This window comes from Eumetopias jubatus, unplaced genomic scaffold (assembly GCF_037043125.1).
Source record: "Eumetopias jubatus isolate StellerSeaLion01/CBP00866 unplaced genomic scaffold, mEumJub1_p1.0 scaffold_6, whole genome shotgun sequence".
NCBI classification, from domain to species: Eukaryota; Metazoa; Chordata; class Mammalia; order Carnivora; family Otariidae; genus Eumetopias; species Eumetopias jubatus.
Window position 1 is genome coordinate 83985929 of NW_028274812.1, and position 27653 is coordinate 84013581.

Sequence of the window (27653 nt, forward strand, 5' to 3'; positions counted from 1 at the left end):
TATTTTTCATTTAGAAAAAGTGATTCTGTGATTATTTGTTCTAGAAGATAACTTTTTGTTTTCTGGGTTTCTGCACATAAGACTGAAGGATTATAAAATGAAAGCCAGTGAAACCCTTCATTGGCCTCATCTTGCCTGGTTGTTGCACACTTTGGGGGAGATGCCACAGAGACTATTTCAGCCCTTTTTTGGTGCTTTTGGGAAAAGAAAGGAAGGGTCTTTGTAAGCATCATGAGGCCTGTCATGACATATCCAAAAACTAGTGGAAATAACAAATACAGTGAAAAATAAATCAAGAAACCAAAACCCATCAAACAACACACAAAAAAAAAACCACACAGAAGAACACAAATTTTCAAACACCGGGGAAATAACACTGCTTGTGGTTTGTGCAGAAATGTGTAAAATACAACTTTTCAGAGTGAGAGTTTCCAGTTTGTTCAATTTGGGGTGTGTGCGTGTGTCTGTGTGTGTATGTATGTATGTGTGTGTGTGTGTGTGTGTGTGTGGATTTGAAGTTTCCTCTTTTTCTGTTTGTCAGAAGCATCAGTGACTCTCACTAGCATGTTGACTCTTACTGTAATTTGATAGACTGCCTTGTTCTGTCATATGAAGCCAGGTTTTAAACAACAAGTGGGACATATTATTGAAAAACTACTACAGGCAAAACACAAGTTGATTGTCTGTCTCCAACAATGCTTTTGATCATGAAATATCTGGTTCAGATTATTATCCTGAAAGGTAGAGTTTCACTGGAATGACTCTGGTATGAGTTCACTATGAGCGGATGCAGGGAGGACCAGTTGAACTTTCCAGAGATGACTGGGAAGCCCGGCGGGTTAGGGGAGTGAGTGTGGGATCCACCAGGGATGATGGTGGGAATAACTTGTACCATCCGATTACCATACTGGATAGATCGAGTTCTTCCAACAAGATCTGAGCCACACCCATAAAGCATTTATGGTCCATTCTGCCATAGTCCCCCCAGACAATCACCTGCAGAGACAGAGAAATGCAATAAAATTTGAACGTCTCTTTCACATTTGAAGAGTTGAAAGCAACTATTCTGTAAAAGTGGGCCAGTCAGGGAAGCAGAGGAAATGAATGTAACTGACACCAAGGAGGCAGAACTGATAGAAAGATACTAACACTGAGGTACTCAAAAGAGACACTTCCCAATAATTTTTAGACTTGATAGAGTGCAAGTAATGTTTGACTAGTCAATGAGGGGTATTAGCTACATAAACCATGTTAAAGAAATAAATATACAAGTTTGTTTATATACGAATTCAATACCTTCTTTAGTAACTTACTATCTTGTAAGTGATGTGCAGTACCATAAAGATATAAAAATTCAAATTTGTGCAAGTTAGCAGGGCAAAACAACGTATTCAGTGTACAGTGGAGTGTGTATACGATGAAGTATGTAAGAAGAATGAGAACATGCATTACATTTCTTTTATATTATGTACCTGTTAATGAAGGGACAGGTTGAAAAATAATTGTAAGCACATATTGCCTTTTGAGCATTTGCCTGACAATTCCGATTTGATCAAATGATTAGTAAGTCAGAGAGTTTACGGGCAGTTAGCCCAAGCTGGGTCAGCTCCTGCTGCTGTCAGGTAAGCATTCCGTTACACTTACTCCTACTCCGAAGGTTAGCCCAGGCTGGACCAGCTCCTGCTGCTGTCAGATCGGCATTCCGTTACACTTACTCCTACTCCTAAGGTTAGCCCAAGCTGGGCCAGCTCCTGCTGCTGTCAGATCGGCATTCCGTTACACTTACTCCTACTCCTGAGGTTAGCCCAGGCTGGGTCAACTCCTACTGCTGTCAGATCGGCATTCCGTTACACTTATTCCTACTCCTGAGGTTAGCCCAGGCTGGGTCAGCTCCTGCTGCTGTCAGATCGGCATTCCGCATTCCATTACACTTACTCCTACTCCTGAGGTTAGCCCAGGCTGGGCCAGCTCCTGCTGCTGTCAGATCGGTATTCCGTTACACTTACTCCTACTCCTAAGGTTAGCCCAGGCTGGACCAGCTCCTGCTGCTGTCAGATCGGCATTCCGTTACACTTACTCCTACTCCTGAGGTTAGCCCAAGCTGGGCCAGCTCCTGCTGCTGTCAGATCGGCATTCCGTTACACTTACTCCTACTCCTAAGGTTAGCCCAGGCTGGACCAGCTCCTGCTGCTGTCAGATCGGCATTCCGTTACACTTACTCCTACTCCTGAGGTTAGCCCAAGCTGGGTCAGATCCTGCTGCTGTCAGATCGGCATTCCGTTACACTTACTCCTACTCCTAAGGTTAGCCCAAGCTGGGCCAGCTCCTGCTGCTGTCAGATCGGCATTCTGTTACACTTACTCCTACTCCTGAGGTTAGCCCAAGCTGGGCCAGCTCCTGCTGCTGTCAGATCGGCATTCCGTTACACTTACTCCTACTCCTGAGGTTAGCCCAGGCTGGGCCAGCTCCTGCTGCTGTCAGATCGGCATTCTGTTACACTTACTCCTACTCCTGAGGTTAGCCCAAGCTGGGCCAGCTCCTACTGCTGTCAGATCGGCATTCCGTTACACTTACTCCTACTCCTGAGGTTAGCCCAGGCTGGGCCAGCTCCTGCTGCTGTCAGATCGGCATTCTGTTACACTTACTCCTACTCCTGAGGTTAGCCCAAGCTGGGCCAGCTCCTACTGCTGTCAGATCGGCATTCCATTACATTTACTCCTACTCCTGAGGTTAGCCCAAGCTGGGCCAGCTCCTGCTGCTGTCAGCTCGGCATTCCGTTACACTTACTCCTACTCCTAAGGTTAGCCCAAGCTGGGCCAGCTCCTGCTGCTGTCAGATTGGCATTCCGTTACACTTACTCCTACTCCTGAGGTTAGCCCAAGCTGGGCCAGCTCCTACTGCTGTCAGATCAGCATTCTATTACACTTACTCCTACCCTAAGGTTCCGTTTTCCAACCCTTGGGCCATCTGTAATGGTTCTCAACTGAACTCATTCACCAGCTTACAGAGGCAGGAGTGGCGAAACCTGCCTTTTCAATTTACTGAGTAATCTTGCCAAATTATTTAATCTCTGTGATCCTCATACATAATCTTTAAAATGGGGATTATGACATTTTATGCACACGGCAGTTAAAATGTTTAAAAGAAGTAATATATGGGGGCGCCTGGGTGATGCAGTTGGTTGACCGTCTGACTCTTGGTCTTGGGGTCATGAGATGGAGCCCTGAGTCGGGCTCTGCGCTCAGCATGGAGTCTGCTCGGGATCTTCTCTCCCTCTGCTCCCCCTCACCCCTGCCACGTGCCCTCTCTAAAATAAATAAATCTTAAAAAAAAAGAGGTAATGTATGTAATTTCTTAACATGCATCTGACATTCACTGGTCCTGAATATTCTCTTTTTCTTTCCTTTCTTCCTCTTTGTATCCCATGTCTGGCACCCAGTAATGCTCAATAAAACACGAGCATCATTTGTCTTGATTATCTGTCTCGCTCCCTCCCTCCCTACCAACCTACCTACCTATGGAGGAGAGGGGGGCCTGGAAAGCAGGGCCAAAGCAGAAGGAGAGGACGGAGAGAAGGAGAAAAAGAAGGGAGAGAAAATAAAAATTGTGTTTTCCCTTAGATCCATCAGCTATTTTTAATACTACATATTGTTTATTTTGTAAGTTAACAATTTGTCTTTTTCCACTCAAGGATGTCATACTACATTTCTCCTCACTGAAACCTAGTCTCACGCTTGAGCATGTCTTCAGAATTTATGTGGACAATGTGGACATTGCAGTAAACAGCCGCGCCATCACCAACCTGAAGAACTTTACCCTGCGGGCTCTCGTCGAACACCAGGGACTGCTGGTACAGAGGGTCCAGGGTTTTCCGGGCAATCCGCGTCTTCTTCTTGGCTATGCACGCCCCGTTTTCCAACAGATACACTTTGACGTATGGAGCTGAGCAAAGTAGCATTTAACACATAAGAAGTTAATCCTTCAAGTTAAACCGATTTGACTAGAGAATGCCTTACTAGAGAATTCGAGATGCTTAGTGAAAAGTTTCCCGTTGACTATATAAATCATTTTAAATTTCCAGTGCTCCACCAATTCTCTTCCTTAAAACTCTTATGTCACTGCTGCTGGCATTTTCCTCATTTCCAGTAAATGTATGCAAAATTAACCTGAGACTGACCGACCTGGGGTGTGGTGGGCATCACAATTCAGGTGTATAACTTAAAGCTCATTGTTCCCTTTTTATGCTTAAAACTAAAAAAAAAAAAATTCCTTTTCATTTGTAAATGTACAGGAAAAAAATAATCAACACAAGGTAAGAAACACTCATAACTAAACTTTTCTTAATTTGATAATACTCTTCCTTATACTTTCTGACAGAATAACGGTGCAAGGAAAGGCCAGATCCATTTTTATAGAATCAAAGAATACAGAAAAGCTGCCTTTTGATCAATCAGATGATGCAGAACGGAGCATATAGAATTCGAGTGCAGCAAATATTTTGATTTTTTTTTTGCTTATGTCAGATTCTCTTGTCCAAACTCAGTACCACCTTTCCTTACCGGGTGTAGACTTGGAACCAGGTTTTTGTGTGAGACTTCGTGCCCTAATAACTTCCACTTCTAATTGGCCCTTTTTATCCTCCATTCCAATTTGTATGTCACCTGCAAGTGGAAAGGAAGCAAAATGTCTCAGCTTCTTTGCAGTTACACACAGTTAAAAAAAACAGAGGTACATGACAGACGCCAAATTGTGATCTTCATGATTTTGATAAAAACCCTCATATTTAGAGCCCCTGGCTCCCACTTTTCTTCTCCTGCCTCCAAATCAGGTTTTGAAATGTTTCTCTTCATTTTTCGGGTACTAATCCATGTTATGAGAGTCCCACATTAGTTTATAAATCACTTAGTTACAGTAATACTGAAGTCTTTAAGTTATTCTTATACTCTAGTAGGATTTCTTATCCTTTATATAACCTAGTATATAATACTTCTTAGTAAAAGAGTATAATTATCTGTATTTCCATTATCTAGAGAAAACCACTATTAATGTTTTGGTGAATATCCCAGCAACTTGATAAGTACTTTCTCTTTCTTTTTTTTTTTTTTAAGATTTTATTTATTTATTTGACAGAGAGAGAGATAGCGAGAGCAGGAACACAAGCAGGGGGAGTGGGAGAGGGAGAAGCAGGCACAGGGGGCCCGATGCGGGACTTGATCCCAGGATGCTGGGATCATGACCCGAGCCGAAGGCAGACACTTAACGACTGAGCCACCCAGGCACCCAGTACTTTCTCTTTCTTTAACTAACTTCTTTACTCCCTTTATTCCTTCCTCTTTCTCTCTCTCTCTCTCTCTCTATCTCATGACCATACATCCTCAATTTACTGACTATATGGACCAGAGAATGGGAATGTCATTACCTGTTTAACCAGATCCCTGTTGATGGAAATATAGGTTATCTACATTGTCGCTATTATAAATAGCACTGCAGTGAACAGCTTTATAAAGCATTTTTACAGATTTTAAATTATTGGGTCTAATTAAATGGACAATCAAAAATTCCATGCATATTGCCAAGTATCCTTCAGAAAGACTGTGCCTGTTTGTACTACCACCAGAAGTATCTGTCCTCCCATATTCCACACCCACTAATAGGGGTATTAGGAATATGTCTAATTTTTACCAATCTGATGGTTAAAACATGATAATTTGCATCTCTTTGATTAATAGAGAGGCTGAACATATTTCTAAATATTTTCAGTTTGTATTCTTCCTCTTACATTTTGCCTGTTCATGTCTTTTGGGCATTTTTACTAAGGTGCTCATCATTTTCTGATTGATATGATACTTTATTTCTGAAAATGCTCAATGTAATTATTTCTAATTTTTTCTTAGTTAAATGATCTCCATTTTCTCAGTTGTGAATTCTCTTTATTTGCCAGGTCAGTTGATCAACTTTGTGGCTCTGGATTGTTCATTAGTTCTATAATTCTTTTAGAACTCAGCTCCCAGATGTCTCTTTTGTTTTTGTTCTAATCACATACACGCATAGTTAAAAAGTCAAACTGTTCTATAAGTCTTCTTCTTAGTATAAAAGAGTTCCGTGCTCTCTCTCAAATTCTTGCCTTCCAAAAGTCACTGCTTTCAAGATTTTCAATATTTTTACCCGATTTATTTTTTTACTGTTTGGCATTTGCCTCCCTATTTCTAAATATTATACTTATAAGGTATTTTCCTATGTTTTTCAGTTTTAGATATTATTGACTTCTAACTTTAATCTCTCTCATTGCCTTCTTACCCCTGCCATATACTTGAAACTTTCTGTCATCCCAATATTAGACTATCTAATTATGATTATGTAACATTACTTTAAAATGAGTGAACTAATGTAGCGATCCAAAGGGGTATGTGCACCCCAATGTTTACAGCAGCAATGCCCACAACAGCCAAACTATGGAAAGAGCCAAGATGTCCATCAAGAGATGGACAAAGAAGATGGATAAAGAAAATGTGGTATACACACACACACACACACACACACACACACACACACACACACACACACACACACAGGAATATTATGCAGCCATCAAAAAGCCAAAATCTTGCCATTTGCAACAACGTGGATGGAACTAGAGGGTATTATGCTAAGTGAAATAAGTCAATCAGAGAAAGACATGTATCATATGACCTCACTGATATGAGGAATCCTTAATCTCAGGAAACAAACTGAGGGTTGCTGGAGTGGTGGGGGTTGGGAGGGATGGAGTGGGCTGGGTGATAGACATTGGGGAGGGTATGTGCTATGGTGAGTGCTGTGAATTGTGCAAGACTCTTGAATCACAGAACTGTACCTCTGAAACAAATAATGCAATATGTTAAGAAAAAAAAAAGAAAAAGATAGCAGGAGGGGAAGAATGAAGGGGAGTAAGTCAGAGGGGGAGACGAACCATGAGAGACGATGGACTCTGAGAAACAAACTGAGGGTTCTAGAGGGGAGGGGGCTGGGAGGATGGCTTAGCCTGGGATGGGTATTAAAGAGGGCACGTATTGAATGGAGCACTGGGTGCTCCATACACAAACAATGAATCATGGAACACTACATCAAAAACTAATGATGTAATGTATGGTGATTAATATAACATAATAAAATAAAATTTAAAAAGATGAGTGAACTAGAATACTATGGTTACTTCTCATTTCTTGGACAGCTCTTCCTTTTCCCTATACTAAATAAGTGTCTTTTTAGAAAGGATCTGCTAAATTTTTATGTATATATCATTAGTTCAACCCCTTTATTCTCTCCTGGTTGTTGACCTCTTCTATAAAATCAAACACATTAGGTATCCTGTAGATTTTATCTTATGGATTCTGGCAATTTGGACAAATTGCTTTTATTTATCTTATCTTATTTTATTTTAATTTAATTTAATTTAATTTTGTTTTATTTAAATTCAATTAGCCAACAAATAGTACAACCTCAGATGTAGAGCTCAACAATTCATCAGCATACAAAACCCAGTGCAAATTGCTTTTAAAGCTTGCTGAAACTGTTATCTTTAGATTTTTCTTCACTATCATCTTGGGTATCCCAACCATTTCTTTCTTGTGTTGAAACATTTATTTACTGGATCTTTTCTTCCTCTTTTTTTAGTTCCTATTTTTTTAAGTTCACTTAGCTCATTTTCTTGAGGTATATCCTCCAGTAACTTTCTGAGCAATGTTGTGTATGAGGAAAATGTCTTGAGACCTTTCTTTGTCAGTATGTTTTTATTCCAGCCTGAACCTTACTTGATAATTTGGAGGGTGATTGTATTATACCTTGGAAATTAACTGTTACTCAGAATTTTTAAGGTAACACCAAGTAGTCTTCTGGCTTCTAGTATTATTATTGAGGAGTCCGACGGGAATCTATCTTTTGATAATTTTGTATAGAATTATTTTTCCTCTTAGAAAACTTGTAGGATTTTCTAGTAATCTCTGGTGCTGTGAGAGTCCATGATGATGATGTGCCTTTGTGGTGACCTATTTTCATGCATTTTGCTGAGAATTCCATGGAATTTCATGTCCTTCAGGGGAATAGCTGTTGCACCTGTTACATGTCATTTTCTCCCTTTGTCATTTTTCTTTTAACTTAATTTAGGGTGTATTTTGCTAGTAGAAGTTTTCAATTTATCTGTCTTTGGTTTGACCCTTTGAAAGTTCTTTCCCATTCCAAGAGCACAGAAACATTAATTGTTTTTAGTATTTTCTAGTGTCTTTCTCCACCTCAGTTCTCTTTTATTTTTTTTTTAATTTTATTATGTTATGTTAGTCACCATACAGTACATCATTAGTTTTTGATGCGGTGATCCACGATCCATTGTTTTCATATAACACCCAGTGCTCCATGCAGTACGTGCCCTCCTCAATACCCATCACTGGGCTAACCACTCCCCGCTCCTCTCTAAAACCCTGTTTGTTTCTCAGAGTCCATAGTCTCTCATGGTTCGTCTCTCCCTCTGATTCCCCCCCCTCATTTTTCCCTTCCTTCTCCTAATGTCCTCCATGCTGTTCCTTATGTTCCACAAATAAGTGAAACCATATGATAATTGACTTTCTCTGCTTGGCTTATTTCACTTAGCATAATCTCCTCCAGTCCCATCCATGTTGATGTAAAAATTGGGTATTCATCCTTTCTGATGGCTGAGTAATATTCCATTGTATATATGGACCACATCTTCTTTGTCCATTCATCTGTTGAAGGGCATCTTGGCTCTTCCCACAGTTTGGCTATTGTGGACAGTGCTGCTATGAACATTGGGGTACATATGGCCCTTCTTTTCACTACATCTGTGTCTTTGGGGTAAATACCCAGGAGTGCAATTGCCGGGTCATAGGGTAGCTCTATTTTTAATTTTTTGAGGCACCTCCACACTGTTTTCCAAAGTGGCTGTACCAACTTGCATTCCCACCAAGAGTCGAAGAGGGTCCCCTTTCTCCACAACCTCTCCAACATTTGTTGTTTCCCTGTCCATTTTTGCCATTTTAACTGGTGTAAGGTGGTATCTCAATGTGGTTTTGATTTGAATGTCCCTGATGGCTAATGATGAACATTTTTTCATGTGTCTGTTAGCCATTTGTATGTCTTCTTTGGAGAACTGTCTTTTCATATCTTCTGCCCACTTTTTGACTTGATTATTTGGTTTTTGGGTGTTGAGTTTGAGAAGTTCTTTATAGATGTTGGATACCAGTCCTTTATCTGTGGTGTCATTTGCAAATATCTTCTCCCATTCTGTGGGTTGCCTCTTTGTTTTGTTGACTGTTTCCTTTGCTGTGCAGAAGCTTTTTATCTTGATGAAGTCCCAAAAGTTCATTTTGGCTTTTGTTTCACTAGCTTTTGGAGATGAAAGAAGCTGAACTTGAAAGAAGTTGCTGTGGGAGATGTCAAAGAGGTTACTGCCTATGTTCTCCTCTAGGATTTTGATGGATTCCTGTCTCACATTGAGGTCTTTCATCCACTTTGAGTTTATCTTTGTGAATGGTGTTAGAGAACGGTCGAGTTTCATTCTTCTGCATGTGGCTGTCCAATTTTCCCAGCACCATTTTTTGAAGAGACTGTCTTTTTTCCATTGCGTGTTTTTTCCTGCTTTGTCAAAGATTAGTTGACCATAGAGTTGAGGGTCCATATCTGGGTTCTCTATTCTGTTCCATTGGTCTATATGTCTGTTTTTGTGCCAGTACCATGCTGTTTTGGTGATCACAGCTTTGTAATATAGCTTGAAATCGGGCAACGTGATCCTCCCAGCTTTTTCTTTTTCAACATTTCCTTGGCGATTTAGGGTCTTTTCTGATTCCATACAAATTTTAGGATTGTTTGTTCCAGCACTTTGAAAAATGTCATTGGAATTTTGATCAGGATGGCATTGAAGGTATAGATTGCTCTGGGTAGCATAGACATTTTAACAATGTTTATTCTTCCGATCCATGAGCATGGACTATTTTTCCATCTTTTTGTGTCTTCTTCAATTTCTTTCATGAGTGTTCTGTAGTTCCTAAAGTATAGATCCTTTACCTCTTTAGTTAGGTTTATTCTGAGGTATCTTATGGTTTTTGGTGCTATTGTAAATGGAATCGTTTCTCTAATTTCTCTTTCTACAGTTGTGTTGTTAGTGTATAAGAAAGCAACTGATTTCTGTGCATTGATTTTGTATCCTGCCACATTACTGAGTTGCTGGATGTGTTCTAGTAATTTGGGGGTGGAGTCTTTTGGGTTTTCCACAAAAAGTATCATGTCCTCTGTGAAAAGAGAGAGTTTGACTTCTTCTTTGCCAATTTGAATACCTTTTATTTCTTTTTGTTGTCTGATTGCTGTTGCTAGGACTTCTAGTACTATGTTGAACAATAGTGGCGAGAGTGGGCATCGTTGACGTGATCCTCATCTTAAGGGAAAGGCTCTCAGCTTTTCCCCATTGAGGATGATATTCACTGTGGGTTTTTCAGAGATGGATTTTATGAACTTGAGGAATGTTCTCTCTACCCCTATACTCTGAAGAGTTTTAATCAGGAAAGGATGTTGTATTTTGTCAAATGCTTTTTCTGCATCGAGAGGACCGTATGGTTCTTCTCCCTCCTCTTATTAATGTGTCCTATCACATTGATTGATTTGCAAAAGTTGAACCACCCTTGCATCCCAGGGATAAATCCTATTAGCTAGGATTTTGTTGAGGATTTTGGAATCCATATTCATCAGGGATATAGGTCTGAAATTCTCCTTTTCGATGGGGTCTTTGCCTGGTTTGGGGATTAAGGTAATGCTGGCCTCATACCATGAGTTTGGAAGTTTTCCTTCTGTTTCTATTTTCTGAAACAGCTTCAGTAGAATAGGTATTATTTCTTCTTTGAATGTTTGGTAGAATTCCCCAGGGAATCCATCAGGCCCTGGACTCTTGTTTTTGGGGAGGTTTTTGATCACTGCTTCAATCTCGTTACTGGTTATTGGCCTATTCAGGTTGTCAATTTCTTCCTGTTTCAGTCGTGGCAGCTTATAGGTTTCCAGGAAGGCCTCCATTTTATCCAGATCGCTCAGTTTATTGGCATATAGTTGTTGATAATAATTTCTAATAATTGCTGCTATTTCCTTGGTGTTAGTCGTGATCTCTCCCCTTTCATTCATAATTTTATTAATTTGGGTCCTTTCTCTTTTTGTTTGGATAAGTCTGGCCAGTGGTTTATCGATCTTATTAATTCTTTCAAAGAACCAACTTCTAGTTTCATTGATCTACTGTGTTTCTGGTTTCTAATTCATTGATCTCTGCTTTAATTTTAATTATTTCTCTTCTAATGCATGGCTTAGGCATCATTTGTTGCTTTTTCTCTAGTTCTTTAAGGTGTAGAGTTAGTTGGTGAATTCGGGATTTTTCTATTTTTTTGAGTGGGGCTTGGATGGCTATGTATTTCCCCTTTAGGACCGCCTTTGCAGTATCCCATAGGTTTTGGACCGATGCGTTTTCGTTCTCACTGATTTCCATGAATTGTTTAAGTTCTTCTTTGATTTCCTGGTTGACCCAAACATTCTTGAGCAGAGTGGACTTTAGCTTCCAAGTGTTTGAATTTCTGCCAAATTTTTTCTCATGACTGAGTTCCAGTTTTAAAGCATTGTGGTCTGAGAATATGCAGGGAATAATCTCAATCTTTTGGTATCACTTGAGACCTGATTTGTGACCCAGTATGTGGTCTATTCTGGAGAAAGTTCCATGTGCGCTTGAGAAGAATGAGTATTCTGTTTTTTTAGGGTGGAATGTTCTATAAATATCTATGAGGTCCATCTGGTCCAGTGTATCATCAAAGCTCTTGTTTCCTTGTTGATTTTCTGCTTAGATGATCTGTCCATTGCTAAGAGTGGAGTACTGAGGTCTCCTACAATTAACGTATTGTTATCAATATGACTCTTTATTTTGGTTAACAGTTGGCTTATGTAGATGGCTGCTCCCATGTCGGGGCATAGATATTTACAATTGTTAGATCTTCTTGTTGGATAGACCCTTTAAGAATGATATAGTGTCCTTCTGTGTCTCTAATTACAGACTTTAGTTTAAAATCTAATTTGTCTGATATAAGAATTGCTACCCCAGCTTTCTTTTTTTTTTTTTTAAAGATTTTTTATTTATTTGACAGAGAGAGATAGCGAGAGCAGGAACACAAGCAGGGGGAGTGGGAGAGGGAGAAGCAGGCTTCCCGCGGAGCAGGGAGCCCGATGCGGGACTCGATCCCAGGACCCTGGGATCATGACCCGAGCCGAAGGCAGACGCTTAACGACTGAGCCACCCAGGCGCCCGCTACCCCAGCTTTCTTTTGAGGTCCGCTGGCATGGAAGATGGATCTCCATCCCTTCACTTTCAGTATGGATGTATCTTTAGGTTCAAATGAGTCTCTTGTAGAAGGCATATGGATGGATCCTGTTTTTTTATCCAATCTGCAACCCTGTGCTGTTTTATGGGAGCATTTAGGCCATTCATGTTGAGAGTGATTATTGAAATATATGAATTAATTGTCATCATGTTGCCTGTGAAGACCTTGTTTTTATAGATTGTCCCTGTAAGTTTCTGTTGTATAGCACTCTTGGGGTCTTTCTCCTTTTATAGAACCCCCTTAATATTTCTTGCAGGGCCAGATTAGTGGTCACGTATTCTTTCAGTTTCTGCCGGTCGTGGAAGCTCGGCATCTCTCCAGCCATTCTAAATGACAGCCTTGCCAGATAAAGTATTCTTGGTTGCATGTTCTTCTCATTTAGTACTCTGAATATGTCTTGCCAGGCCTTTCTGGCTTGCCAGGTCTCTGTGGATAGGTCTGACGTTATTCTGATGTTCCTCCCTCTGTACGTAAGGAATCTCTTCTCCCTAACTGCCCTTAAGATGGTTTCCTTGGTTCTAAGATTTGTAAGTTCTACTATTACATTTCGGGGTGTTGGCCTGTTTTCCTTGATCTTGGTAGGGGTCCTTTCTGCCTCTAGGACGCAAATGTTTGTTTCATTCCCCAGCTTAGGGGAGTTCTCAGCTATGATTTGCTCAAATACATCTTCTAGTCCTCTCTCTCTCTCCACTCCCTCCGGGATTCCAATTATTCTGACATTGGAATGCTTCATGGTGTCACTTATTTCTCTGATTCTATTTTCATGGATTCTGAGTTGTTTTTCCCTGGCCTCCTCTTTTCCCTTTTTATCTATTATATTGTCTTCCAGGTCGCTTATTCGTTCTTCTGCCTCAGTTACCCTAGTTGTTAGATTATCTAGATTGGATTGGATCTCACTGATAGCATTTTTAAGTTCTGCCAATTCAGCTTTCATTTCTGCTCTTAGAGACTCTATGTTGCCATTAATTGATTTCTCCATTCTAGCCATTGTCTTCACAATTGCTAGCCTGAATTCCATCTCCGACATCTTCGTTATATCTGCAACCATTTGTAAATCTGCAGCATAAGTCATAATCTCTGAGTCTTTTCTATTTTGGGGGCTCCTCCTCCTAGTCATTCTGTTGATGGGTGTTTGAGGGAATGTATAGAGTCCAAATTATTGACCAGAACCCAAGCAAGATGCACCTGTTTTCTTGGGACTTAGGGTTGCTGGCCTCTTGTTTTCCCAGCCTGTCTTCTGGGAGAGGGGCCTGCCTCGCTATTACTCAGGCAACCCTGTTTGGGCGGAGTTGCCCTGCCCCCCTGTGGCGGGGGATGGGCTCAGCAGGAATCAGTTTTTGGGGCTTTTGTTCTCTGACGGCTTTCCGCGTCTCTTCCACGAGTCAGAGCAGAAGAGACCGTTTTCAACCCCCTGCCTCAGAGCAGAGAGATCGCAGTCTGTTCTTCAGTGAGCTCTCCAGGCCACACTGTCTCCGTTTCTGTCTGTGCTGCTATAAACTGCAGCGTCCTGGGTTGTGCGCCCCTCCGCAGTGCTCCCAGTCCTGCCTTCAGGTCGGAGCACGTCTCTGCCCTTTGTGCTTCTAAAACCGCCAGCCGCCCCCAGATCGCACGCATGACCCCGCCGCTCCGGGCTTCCGCCCCGGGGGCTGCCGTAAAATCCTTTCCCCGCAGCTACCAGTCTGTGAGTCTGTGCCCCGTCCCCAGCACACAAGGCTGTCGCTCACCGGCGGTGTAGGATCCCCACGGCCAGGCACCCTCCCGCTGCCGTTTATCCTCTGATATCTGCCCGCGGAATCACGGCTCCCCGCTTAGTACCTCAAAACCAACTGCCTGCGATATTCTGTTTGTAGAGATCCAGATCTTCTTACATCTCAGGCTGGTTTTGTGGGTGCTCAGAGTGGTCTGATATCCAGCTCAATTCCGGGGACCAGTTGAAGTAGGGTCCCCTACTCCTCCGCCATCTTTCCTAGTCCCCTCCCAGTTCTCTTTTATAATTGAGTATAAATATTTTTATAAGTTCTGAAGTAGGCAGGCAATTTCGTTATTTGTTTTTTGCTTATTGAAAAGTTTTGCCAACATCCTTTACTGAATAATCCATCATCTTTATATGCTGTGAAATGCTACCCTTATGCTACATTTGGATCTATTGTAGACTCTCTATCTTGATGGAGTTTTCTGGTAATTCAAAGATTTATGACGAACTTTATTCATTTTGCATAATGTCTCAAGTGAGAAACATGCATCAGAAATTAGAATAGTCATTTGAAGCCAGAATTATCCTTGCTAAAATGTTGCTTCTCACTTATATTACTATTATGATACTTTAAATGACCTTGTCAATCATGAAACATCAGTTTTCCTGTGGAAAAAAATGATTCTTACCCATTGCAGGGGTGGCAAGGGTTTGGCGGCCAACAAGCTGAGCTGGTCCCAGTCCATCAAGAAAATCACTGAATTGACTGTCTGCTCCTAGTCGTACTCCAGGAAATATTAAGCTATTAGTAAAAGGACAAACATCAAAACATTAGATCTCCTAGAATTCTTTTCGTTAGTTTCCATTTAACTACTAATTCTGATCACAACTCATAAACATTAGACAGTTTACATTGATTCTTTGCATTCATTGCCTCTGAACCAAGTATATAAAGTACAGCACTGATTGAGAAAAGGCCTAAATAAACTCTCAAGTTAAGAGCTGATGTTCTGTTCAGGAGAGCTCAGTTGTCGTTTTTAATATACTAAGTTTTCTGGACATTTACAAATACAAATCCCTACATAAGTATATTGCTGACATTAAATATAAGATGCAAATTTTTATATCATGAACTTTACATAAATAATTGTTCATGAACATTAAGTAACATTAATGCTAAGTTTAAAAAAATGCCTGATAATTTCTTCAATAAATGTTATAGCAAAGTACAAATTCTTATTTACAAGTAAAAATGCTTAATTTATTCGTTTTTTAATGAACTACATTTTTATATTATCTGAGATTTTCATTCAGTTCAAATGGACAATAATTGATTAGACTATGCCCATTTTTTTTAAATAAAGTGTTTTTTTTCATAGATTTTATTTGTTTATTTGAGAGAGAGAGAGAGAGAGCGAGAGCACAGAGGGTTAGTGAGAGGGAGAAGCAGGCTCCCCGCTGAGCAGGGAGCCTGACGTGGGACTCAATCCCAGGGTCCTGGGATCATGACCTGAGCTGAAGGCAGACGCTTAACTGACTGAGCCACCCAGGCACCCCTAGACTATGTCCATATCTTACTACACCCTGACTGCCTGAATTCCCTGGGCCATAAGCTCCAGCAGAGAGTGACTATGCTCTTCTTGTTTATTGATGTATCCTGGGCATTAAGAACCATGCTTGCCATGCAGTTGGACTTCAATGAGCATTTTTTGAATAAGCACGTTTCTATAGGGACTTATTGTTTCCAGTGTGCTTTCTCACATATTTCCTCACAATCAAGGGAATTAGAGAGGGCACATACCATGATCACATCCAGAGACTATGAAAATCAATCTGTAAGAGGTTAAGTGGCTTATTCACCGTGGAGGTAAATATTATTTGATTTATTAGTTTTATATCAGAAAATATCTCCTGTCTTTCATTTGCACATTGCATTATAATACTTCATCAAATATTGGAATTTTGTCATCAAGTTCATCTCCATAACTTTCGTTCCTGCTGATTTTTGCTCTTAGCTATATCTTGCTGGGAGCATGCATACCAATCATTTGATCAAATAAACACTAGTTTCGGGAATGGGAAAGCACATCATGAACATTAACTTGGCATAATTTTATTTCATTCTCTGAACAAAATTTAAAAAATGCCAGTAAAGTAAAATAAATTATTGCTACTAGATTGGTAAATGAGATTTCTGAATGGCAATAAATGAATAATTATAGAAAATTTGTACATGGTCAATCCCCAAGTAGCCCACTGCAGAATAATAATTACTTAATTGTAAGATCTATCACTTCAGTAAAAGTTTAGTTTTATCAGAAAAATTCTCAGGCATAGAGAAATGAAGGGTTTTTCTTTTGCAGGATCTATATGTAAAAGCAAGTAAGCAAAACACAAATCTAGTTAAATTTTTTTAAGATTAATTAACTAAAACTTTTTAACCAGAAAAATAATGAGGAAGATAAATTCTGGGCTTTTTTCCTAAGATAAAAATGAGTTAGTGATGTTTTAAAAACAAAAAAATTTAAATTGCTTATTATCAGAGTGTTAGACTTCCAACAACTCAGAAACAAAAATTAGTTTGGAGAAAAGTAGGAATATGGGAAATCAAGTCTCACTTCTAAATTTTAATTCAGATTTTGGTGACTGGGCCAATGAGTTTCCCCACCCGAAATAATCCATTAAATGTAGCATTTCTACACTAAAAACATCCAGGAATGGACTATTGTGAGCTTTTCTGGACAATGGAGAGCATTTTTTTCATGTTAACCCAGCTTTTCTTCAGACCTCTGATCACTTACTTTCCCTCAGAGCTGTAACTGTTGATGCTGCCGTCAGTAGACTCTCGACTTGGTTGCCTTACCATCTTCCTCATTTCGGCTGCCATTCCTGTTTCTGTGCTTCTCTGGATGGTACTTTTTAACTTCTTGTGGCCTGACTCTGACAAGAGAGAGTAAAAGAAACTCTAAGTTTTGTTTAGGCCGTTTCTCTCTGAATGTTGACTGATTCTGCAAATAAAACAATTATGTATATAATTAAAAGTTTACTCAGAAAAAGAGAGTCTAAGAGAATAATCTGATTAGCTGAATCTCTTTGCCCACCTATGCTTTGGTGCAGAGGGGCAGCAGTGGAGGGTAGACCCCTGCCCCAGGCCCAGAGACTGCTTGAATCTCAGGGAACCAACATGAGCTCGTTGCAATATGGCTGCTCAAGTTATCAACTGCAGGGAAAAAACTGGCTGCATTATGTGGAAGGATAATGCTGAATAACCTAAAAGGTTTCTCCCCAATCTGGAGTGTTCCAAATGTGCGGGGACAGACCTAAATGAATGGGCCTTGTCCTTTAAAGGAGAAGAGGCACAGGGAACCAAGCATGAAAAATACCACAGTTCTGGCCATGTATCAACAATCCCATAAAGAGAAACGGTAGTATTTTATTTAATGATTTTTGAAACACTTTACCATACACATTCTCATTTGAGATGGCACATAGCATACCTATGGAGGTAGAACAGGTATTATCTTAACTCCAAGCCTCTATGGCTCTCTCATGGCTTGTTGTCTCAGCTGCATGACTTCTGACTGGCAGTTTTGGGTAGAAGTCTCTTTTTGCATTGTGAATTATAATGGCTGATCATTTTCTTGATAAACTCTAAGTTCAGAGCAACTTCCTCAAGCCACTTTGAGATGTACTAACCAGCATTCTATTCACGGCATGGAATGAAATTCTAAAACACTTATTTGATTAGAACAATATCAAAAGGTTAGACAAACACTTAAACTTTTAATACCTGCCACAGTTTTTCCATCTACACATTTGATATGAATTTCTGGTTTTCTTTCAGTTTTTCATACAGTATCATTTAATACCCATTAATATATGAAAAAATGCTTTATATCCATAACTATATGTGTATACACACATAAACTCTTCAACCCTCATAAAACCTCTGTGAAGCAGGTGCCCCCAAAACACTCCTAAATAAACCACAGGAAAGACTGTATGTTTTCCTCTCATTTTTGGTCACTGCAATCCTTTTGTAGATTGTCTAATAAAAAAATAATTGATTATACTATATGGACTCAGTGCTGAATATTCTCTACATAAGAGCCATGGCAATTCCTTAAAAACATAAATCTGAAAATGTCATTCCCTTGCTCAAGATTTGTGCTGCTTTATCATCAAAACTAAAAGAAAATCCAAAATTGTTACTATGGCCCATAAAATGCCTGGTCCCTGGCCACTTCTCAGATCTCACACGCTGCCCCTCATCCCCGCGGTCCTTGCTCTCCAGTCATGTGGTCTTCCCAGCATGTTCTTGATAACGCCAAGCATGCTGCTTCAGGGGGCTTTCCTGTCTTTCCCTTCTGACTTTCTTGCCTTGTTCCCTCACTTTATTCGGGTCTCGGTGCCAATGTCACCCCCTCAGAGAGGCTTTTTCTGATCCTTATCACTTTCTGTCTCCTTGCCATACTTGATATTTCTTTATAGCACTGCTCTGCCATTAAACTTCAATTTGTTCATTTGTTGTCTGTTTCCCCAATTAGAATTCATCTCTATGAGGAGAGGAATATTGTGAATATTGCTGTTATCCTTAGTATCTAGAACATTGGTATCAACTCATTAACAAGATCACACATTTTCCTCATTCTATTTAATGTAACTTACTGTAATACAAACAAACATGTCTCTATTTTTTTAATGACTGCACCGTTGGGTGATGTCATAATTAAGCCATCTCCTTACTGATGGGCACTTGGAATGTTTCCAATTGTTACAGGAGAGTTTTTATAGAACACATATCTAGAAGTTGAATGCTAGTGAAAGGGTAGGAATCTGTTTTGTCTTAATAGCTATTTCTACATTGCCATTTAGAAACATAGCAATTTCAATCACTCCTACCAACATTCGTAAGGATGCACCCATTTTCCCAACTATGGCTCAGGGAGTCTCTCCTTTTCCCCTTCTAGTCTCTATTTGGCTCGTCACTGTAGAACTCGTATGCTTACTGAAGGTAGTGACTTCATTTATGGACATTCTAGTGCTATTTTTATTTATATATTTAGTTATTTATATATTTGCCTCCTTCCCAAATGTAGTTCCTTTATGAAGTCACTACGGTAGAGCAAGACTTCATTCACACACACACTCTGGCTAGATTCCACCTGAGGGGTAAAGGCGAGCCCCAGCTACGTATTACCAAAGTGAGCTCAGCAGAGTTGTGCAGATGTTTCCCCAAAGCAGCAGAGGCAATAAACCCAGGATGGAACATTAGATTCTTACTGAGAACAAGCACTATCATAGCTAGAAAAAGGAGGGCAAACTTTAAATCTAAACGGTGAGGTGATGCTGGAAACTGGAAGAGAAACACTTAAGAGGATTGTAGTGGGGAGGTTCAGGTTATTCGTTCATTCAGGTTTTCATTTACCCATCCACCCAACAAATATTTACTAAGCACCTACTATGTGTCACACACTGTTCTAGGTGCTGGGGATGTACTGATGAATGACAAATTTCCTGCTATCATGGAGCTTACATTCTAGTGTGTATATACAACCAAGGCAATGCACAAATAAATATATGCTTGGTAATAAGCACTATGGAAAAAAAAAAACCCCAGGCAGGATAAGGGGGGATAGAGAGTGACAGGGCAGAGCAGCCCTGGTTTCATTATAAGGGGGTAAGGGTCTCATGAATCATCAGTCTGGAGGAAGTGAGGCCACAGGCTGTGAGGGAACAGGGAAGTAACACCCGTGGGGGGACTGGTCCTGGTGATTGTTGTGGGGGGGAGGTTGAGTAATGGTGGTCAGGAGGGGGCTACTGTCTTCTCAGTAGTGCACAGCTTTCCTCTGCAGTCTTTCCGATGTTGACGTTGACTCTGGTCAAAAGGCTCTGTGGCCAGAGATCTCAGGGCCCTGTGTGCACCTGGCAGTGCAGGTGACAGGTGCAGAGTAGATTCATCAAGTAGGCTATTTCCTAACACAGGTTTCACATGGTTGTCACTTACTACATATTTGTTCAATGAATGAAGAAATTAAAAGTGAAGAATCTATTAATTTGTTTGCATTATTTAATTGGGACATCAAGTATTCTTAAAGAAGAGTATATTTACAGGGTGTCCTAACATTCTGGAAGCAGTTTTAAAACTTAATAGCTTCCAAAATGTAAATGCTACACACTTTGAGAAAACATCATTTGAGAAGCTTATTATTCAACTTTCTTTTATACTTAATTTTATGAATTCGAATACATTTTTAATTTTATAGTTTTAGTTTTAGTCCTTTTGAAGACAGCAAATATGGACTGATACCTAGCTCTTGTCTTATTCATGTTAATAAATATTCAATGAAAAGAGCTTTGATGAACTAAAGTTTATAAAGGCCCAGGTAAAACTGAATAGAGTTCTAGCTATGAATTTGTCTTATTTAAATTCACAACAGCTTTAATACTATTTATAATGCAAGGGTTGGAAAGAACTTTGTTTTGTACATGTGGAAACGAATTTTGGAGATGTATAACTCATGCAACAAATACTTGTTCAGCACTTACACTGAGGCCAGCCTCTTCCAGATGCTGGTGATACAGCAATGAACACGGTAGACAAAAATCCCTTGCCCTAATACAACGTATATTCTAGTGAGTATAATGATTTGCTCAACATCATGCTAGTAAGCAGAAGCTGGATTAGATCTTCTGAATCTCAGTCTTGTGACCATTCCTTTATATCACAGTTTAGGAAAACACAAAGTCTAATCTCATTTTACAAACAGAACAGTGGCTTAGCTACACAGATATTTTCATGTACACATTCTCATATGGGCTTACAAATTCATTTAAAATTTTTGTTAAAAGCACATATATTCTATACAAGTACAAATGTATATAATTACCTGTATCTATCTCTGTACGTATGTTGTGATTATAGCATAAATATATGTTCCCTAGACGAATGCCTGGGTGGCTCAGTTGGTTAAACAACTGTCTTCGGCTCGGGTCATGATCCTGGAGTCCCGGGATCGAGTCCCACATTGGGCTCCCTGCTCAGCGGTGAGTCTGCTTCTCCCTTGGACCCTCCCCCTTCTCATGCTCTCTCTCTCTAGCTCATTCTCTCAAATAAAAAAAAAAATCTTTAAAAAAAATTTCAATATAATGCATTAAACCACTAAATGATATCACCATTATTTAACAATTATTTGTATCCATTGAAGAATCATTGACCTGGTTAAGATATGAAGTCTCCTATCAAATTATGACATGAAACCTTTGACTTGAAACCACTGTCCTAAGTATTATACGAAGAACAAAAGGATTAGAAAACTAGCCCATTTTATACTCTGTATTCACAAACACATGAAAAAATTAGTAAAATCCATATCATTTGGGAACAATTATTTTCCCCTGCTTTGGAAGAACAAACTTTCCCTTATAGAATGTTCCAGAATGTGTCATCTTTACATATTATTCCTCTCTTTTCATAGCAAGAGATGTATGTTATATTTAGAAACACCACCACTGATGTTTTAATTCACTCTGTAAATACTCATTAAGCAGCAAGTACCTATAGTCTAATTGGCATTTTTCTAGGTGTTGGAGCTACAACAGTCATAAGACAGGATAGTGCATATAATGAACAATTAAATAAGTTATGATAATTTTAGAACTGGTAATCATTATGAAAAAAACAAACAAAGCAGAAGAGACTGTCCAGTAGAGTGAATTACTTTTGATCCGCTGGGCAGAAGCTACTCCTGAGAATGTAAATTGTGCAAAGATCTGAAAGAAGTATTATCCAGGCAGAAGGAGCAAGTGCAAGAGCCTGAGGAGTGACTGACCTTGCTTGGCTTGTCTGAGAAAGCTCTGAAAAGCTGAAGTATGATGGATGAGGAGAAGATGGAGTGGGAGAGGCTGAAGGACCTGGTGGCTTATGACCTGCTGGAAAATAGCTTGGATTTTGTGCTGAGTATAATGGGAAGCCACAGGGAAGGGTCATGATCTGATTTACATTTTCAAAGGATTGTTCTAGCTATTGTGTGGAGAATGAATTGTAGGAACTAGGAGTGGAAGCAGAGAAGAACCAAAGAGCTACTTTCCTACCTACAAAGAGATAAATAGTGGCTTTGGTTAGGGAAGTAGTGGCGGAGATAAGGGAGGGGAAGGTTGGGTTATAGTCTGAATGGAACTGACAGTACTTGCTCTATTACATGTGTAAGTGGTTCAGAAAAAAAAGAACATATCCATTCACTTTCAGGCTTTTAGTTAGGATAACTATTTGAATGGTAGTGTCATTTACTGAAAAGGAAGAGGAATTCATTGTGAGTGGTGGAAATGATGAGTTCTCTCTTGGATGTTTGAGGGGCTTCTTAAATAGCCATGTGGACAGTAAAGTAGGAAGTGTATGTATGATCAGGACCACGAGGGACAGGTCAGGGGTGGAAATAGGTCAGCCAGTAGTTAGATGGACAGACAGACAGGATGTATTGGCATAGAGATGGAATGAAAAATCTATAGTACTAAACGTAATAGGGAGGAAGTATAGATATAGATAAAAAGAGTAGACAAAATAGAGCCTAGACTATTTCCACATTTAGAAGAAAGTCAAGACTCTTAAGAAGCCTACAAAGGAAGACATTTTAAGGCATGGGGAAAAATAGCTAAGTGTCACTGTGCAGAAATCAGAAGAATAAAGTGTTAGAAGAAAAAAATGTTGCTTACTACTTAGAATTTTAGTAAGAAATAGACACAGGACGTCTGGGTGGTAAGTCAGTTAAGCGTCTGCCTTTGGCTCAGGTCATGATCCCAGGGTCCTGGGAATCGAACCCCACATCGGGCTCCCTGCTCAGTGGGGAGTCTGTTTCTCCCTCTCCCTCTCCCCTTCCCCCACCACCTGGCTAGTGCTTGAGTGCATGCTCTCTCTCAAATAAATAAATAAAATCTTAAAAAACAAAAACAAACAAACAAAAAAACCAGACACAGAAGTGATGATAGAGCTCGGCTCCATGGAGATCATGGATTTCAAGCGTAGATTTGGTGAAGCAGTAGGGTTGGGAGCCTAAAAGGAATGGCCAGTCAGAAGAGAGAATGAGAGACAAATAAGTAGAGGGAGCTCCTATGACTATTTTGGGAAAGGTCTGTTGTGATTGAGAGGTAGTATTTGGAGAATCGCACAGGATATGTGGAGGTTGTCTGTCTTTTAAGATATGTGACATTAGAGCCTGTTTCTATGCAGAAGGGAATGGTTAAATGCACAAGATAAAACATAACATTTTTAGATCTAATATTATTGGTTGGAAAGGTGGATAAACATAGATAATGTTTATGATAAATCTTTCCCATCAAAGTATTCTCTAATGCCCAGTGAATAGTCAATTTCATCAATTGGAAAAAATCAGTAAAAGAATAGCACTGAATTGATTTAAACAGTTGATTAAACAGTATCTTAAAAAGATAAATGCAGTGATATCTTATTAGCTCATGAAAAAAAAAAAACTATAGGGTAGATGCAGTCTTTTGGTTATCCTGAAAATGAAACTGAGATCAGTGATAAAAATTATTATTTTTTTTATGTACAGAGACAAAATCCAGTTATGTTTTTAAAAAGAAAAATTGTTGTAGTTAGTATGTTTTGGTCATTCATTCCCTTGTTTACTTACTCAACAAACTATTCTCTGAGTGCTTTGGGTCCAGGACTGTATACAGAAGAGTGGAGTGGAAAGGAAAGGAAAGCGGCCCTGCCCCCAGCCATGTCATTGCCTAGCAGGACAGACTGACAAGCAGAAGTTTAATTGCGATGCAGTCTAAGTACAACACAGAGGACTTATTTTATATTTATGTAGCTTTACGTATTTGTCTTATGTATATATTCAATTATATGGAGAGAGGAAGAGAAAGGGAAGAGAAGGAACAGTTTAAACAGTGAGTGTGAGTCTGTGCTCGCTCTGCCACTAAACGAATATGGAAACTGGCGAGATAATGAGGTGAGAAATGCAAATCTTCTCTTTACTTTGTTTCAGTTCCTAAAGATAATCTGGTGTTTATGATGATCTCTAAAATAGGCTTCCTAAAAAAACCAAAACCCACCCCCCAAAAAACCAAAAAAACCCAAACCAACCACTTTATCTGGTATCCAAACAAAGCAGCAGCAATTACAGTCAAACTGAGAGTATTGGATACACTGAGAGATGAGACTGGTATCCAAGGGATTTTAAAAGGAAATTTTAACTCCATGCAGATGGCGAATGGGGGGCGTGGGATTTGTATTTTAGGCAAAGAGAGCAGCATATTTAAAGGTCCTGACAGGATAAAGAACATAGTCCCCTGAGAAACCTACCTTTCCAGAATGATCTGAGTTCTGTGAATGGTGAGTTGGTGGTAGGGCAGGCTCACAAGGGGCCTTTCCTCTAAGGCTCTCAAGGTGTACCATTACATACAATTTGGGTGGCTGTTGTACTGTAATTAATGTTCTTAATGCTCTCAAGGTCTTGGTCTTCCCAAGGCCAATATTACCCACACAAATTTGTGTGTAATTTGTATTATATACAATCTGATATAGAGGTACTGTCAAAGGTCTTCAATAATCATTCTTTTAAAGAAAGTATCCAGCAGTTCCCCTTTGTTGATGTCGGATGCTCCCATTGTTGTCATAACCACGTAGAAACCTTTGAGGTAGTCTGTTCTAATAGTGCCACAGCTTTTCTTTCTTAGTTTTTAAACAAACAAAAATGTTCCTTTTGAGATATGCCAAAGTTTTTAAAAATATATTTCATCCCAACCCAGATAAGTACAACTTGTAAAAATTTCATATCTGAAGATTATTTTTAGAAAATTGCATGAGGGCTCTTTGACTTTATGGTTTCCCTCATTTAACCTCCATGTTAATCCTATAAGCCATAAAGTCCACAATTTCCCTTTCCTCTTCTCATTTTCCAGAGAGATTTATAATGAAAGAAATACAGTAGTCGAGAAAATAAAAATAGTATCATTAAGAATATTCTTGTGAGACAACGGAATAAATTCCCTCGGTGATATTTTCAGAATACTTCAAATCTTTCTTGGCAATGTGCCTATCCTTTTTTATTTCACTGCCATAATCCAAAAGAGGTATCTTCTCTTGCTGCCACACTTGAAGTTCTCTGCAGATACGACTTTAGAAAAGGGATTCATCTGTACTGAACGCTCACCTGTATTTTTCCAGCTCTTCTGTGGCTAATAGTTCTTCTCTGGTCTGAGACCTGGTATTGTTCTGAGCCGCTGTAAGGCCTGCCTGTCATAGCTGCAGGCTTCACTCAACCACACTTGATCTTTTCAGCAAAACATCTGCCAATGTCACACTGATTTTTCCTCTTGCCTGGCTGGTGAAAATGTCAGCAATAGCAAGTTCAAGATGCTCTTTTAAATAATTTTCATGTTGAATTTAGTAAGGCTGCCAAAAAATACTTAGATGAAGTGGTTTACTGTCACTAAAACATACCACCTGTACCATATCCTATTTTGGCCAAAGCTGTAAGATGGGAGCAGTCAAATGTTGAACTTCTCACTGCTGCAAATTGCTTTTGCAGCTTCAGTGTTTCCAGAGTGTTTCTGTGTTATGGACTCCTTCCTTGCCCCAACTCCATAGGTTGAAGTTCTAACCAAGAGTATTTCAGAGTATGACTGTATTTGGAGACGGGGCCTTTAAAGAGGAGATTAAGTTAAAATAACACTGCTAGGGAGGCCCTAATCCCCACCTTTCTGGTTTTCTTATGAGAAGAAGGCATTAGGACACAGAGAGAGACTACCATGGGAAGAGGGGAGCCATTTGAGAGCCAAGAAAAGAAGCCTCAGATGAAAGCAAACCTGCCCACACCTTGATCATGGACTTCCAGCATCTAGAACTGTGAGAAGATAAAGATCTATTATTGTAAACACCCCATCTCTGGTACTTTGTTATGGCAGCCTTAGCAAACTAATGCATCTAGGGGGTGGCTACTGTTATTTTAATACTCTAAAGCCATCTTCTTATTTAATAAATGTGATGATTTAAATATAATTTAAAGCACCTAGGGATATCTAATCACCTAAATGGTCTGAGGTTGAGATTAAGCCCCAAATACTGGGATGAACTTGTTTCAGGTTTCCTTGATTAAAAAATGGTCTGAAGTGTACTTGGATATACCTAAATCATTTATTAACAACCTTTGATGTTCAGGAAATAAGGTCTTAGATTTTTTTTTCCAGGAGTAGTAAATATATAATACTTAGATTAATTTTTCTTTTTTTACTCTCCTTTAGTCTAAATTAATACCATAGAAGAATCTGGGTTTTATTTATTGATTATAAATCTAGAATATCTCCTTACTATCTACCATCCTAATTGTAAAAATAAAACAATACTTTAGGCTAAACCTTGTTTTATTATATATTTCAGGTTTTGTTTTGATTTTTAAATTTTTGTTTAAATTCAAGGTATTACTATTTAGAGAATCTTTCCTCCTATCCAGTTTTGAAAGGCAGCCTAACATTTCAAGTGCTGGTTGAAGAGGAAATTGTTGGAGAGGCAATTCTGGAACCTGAATGTCTGGATTCAAGTACCAGCTCTACCATGTATTAGTGCTGTGCCCACAGCAGTTTACTTGGCCTCTCTCTCTATGCCTCACTTTCCTTATTTATGAAAGGAGGAGGATAATAATACCTAGCTCATAGGATGATTTTGAGTAGTAAGTGAGATAATCCATGTAAAGCACTCAGGACAGTGTTCAGCACCTATTTAAGTTATATATTGTTACACAATAAGATCTCCAGTATTTTGTACAGGTTAAGTCTCCAAATTGAATAATGCTAATTCCCCTTGCTCTATCTCATATTTAACTCAAAATATTATTTAGAATGAAGCATAAATTATAACATGTCACAAAGACTACTTGTGCCCCCAATACCCATTCTTACCCTTTTCTCTTAGTGATAGAATTCCCCCATCCTACTAGCTAAAGACCAACCACATATCCCTTTCCCTCTTCCCTCTTGATGGCATAGGGACATAATAGTGGGAGCTGCAGCAACTACTCTGGACCTCAAGATGGAAGCACCTGTTGAAGCTGGCACAGCCTGGATGCCTGACATGATGAGGCCACTATACCCCTACTGGACTGTCCACATGGACTGTTTTATGATACTCTTGATTAAGTCACTGTATCTAAGGGTATCTTGTAACAGCAGTCTACCCTATATCATAGTACATAGTATTCTAAATAAAACAAGTGGGGATTTAAAAAATAAAATAGTAATTTTGTGAACAGTACTGTCAATTCTTTAACTTTAGATAAGAAACTTGGGTTATATTGGATTGTTCCTCTATAGTTTTATATTTCAAAGAATAAGGCTTCACCTAACAGTAAAGTTAATGGACATTTTTCTTATGAAGTGTCAGAGGATGTAGGGTTAGAAGGGGAGAAACTAGCAATAAATAATGTTCATTAAGTATTGTTATTGTAGATAGGACTTCTGGGAAAGATGGTGGAGTAGGATGATCATCACCTCACCTTGTCCCACAGATACACCTAGATAATACCCACATCAGTGTAAATAACCCAGAAAAC

At 39.3% G+C, this 27653-nt stretch overlaps 1 protein-coding gene across 50 annotated transcripts in view; it reads right to left on the reverse strand.

The window, feature by feature from the left end:
* Positions 1-777: 777 nt before the first annotated feature.
* The window catches only part of RIMS1 (regulating synaptic membrane exocytosis 1), a 486979-nt gene continuing 460103 nt past the window's right edge, over positions 778-27653 (reverse strand). For all 50 annotated transcript variants that reach the window (XM_088024322.1, XM_088024321.1, XM_028097571.2 and 47 more), the window contains 5 exons: positions 16884-17022; positions 14772-14884; positions 4560-4661; positions 3803-3942; positions 778-996 (listed from right to left, as the gene is read on the reverse strand). In XM_088024322.1, the coding sequence (XP_087880448.1) occupies positions 778-996; positions 3803-3942; positions 4560-4661; positions 14772-14884; positions 16884-17022 (713 nt within the window). The remainder of the gene's footprint in view (positions 997-3802; positions 3943-4559; positions 4662-14771; positions 14885-16883; positions 17023-27653) is intronic.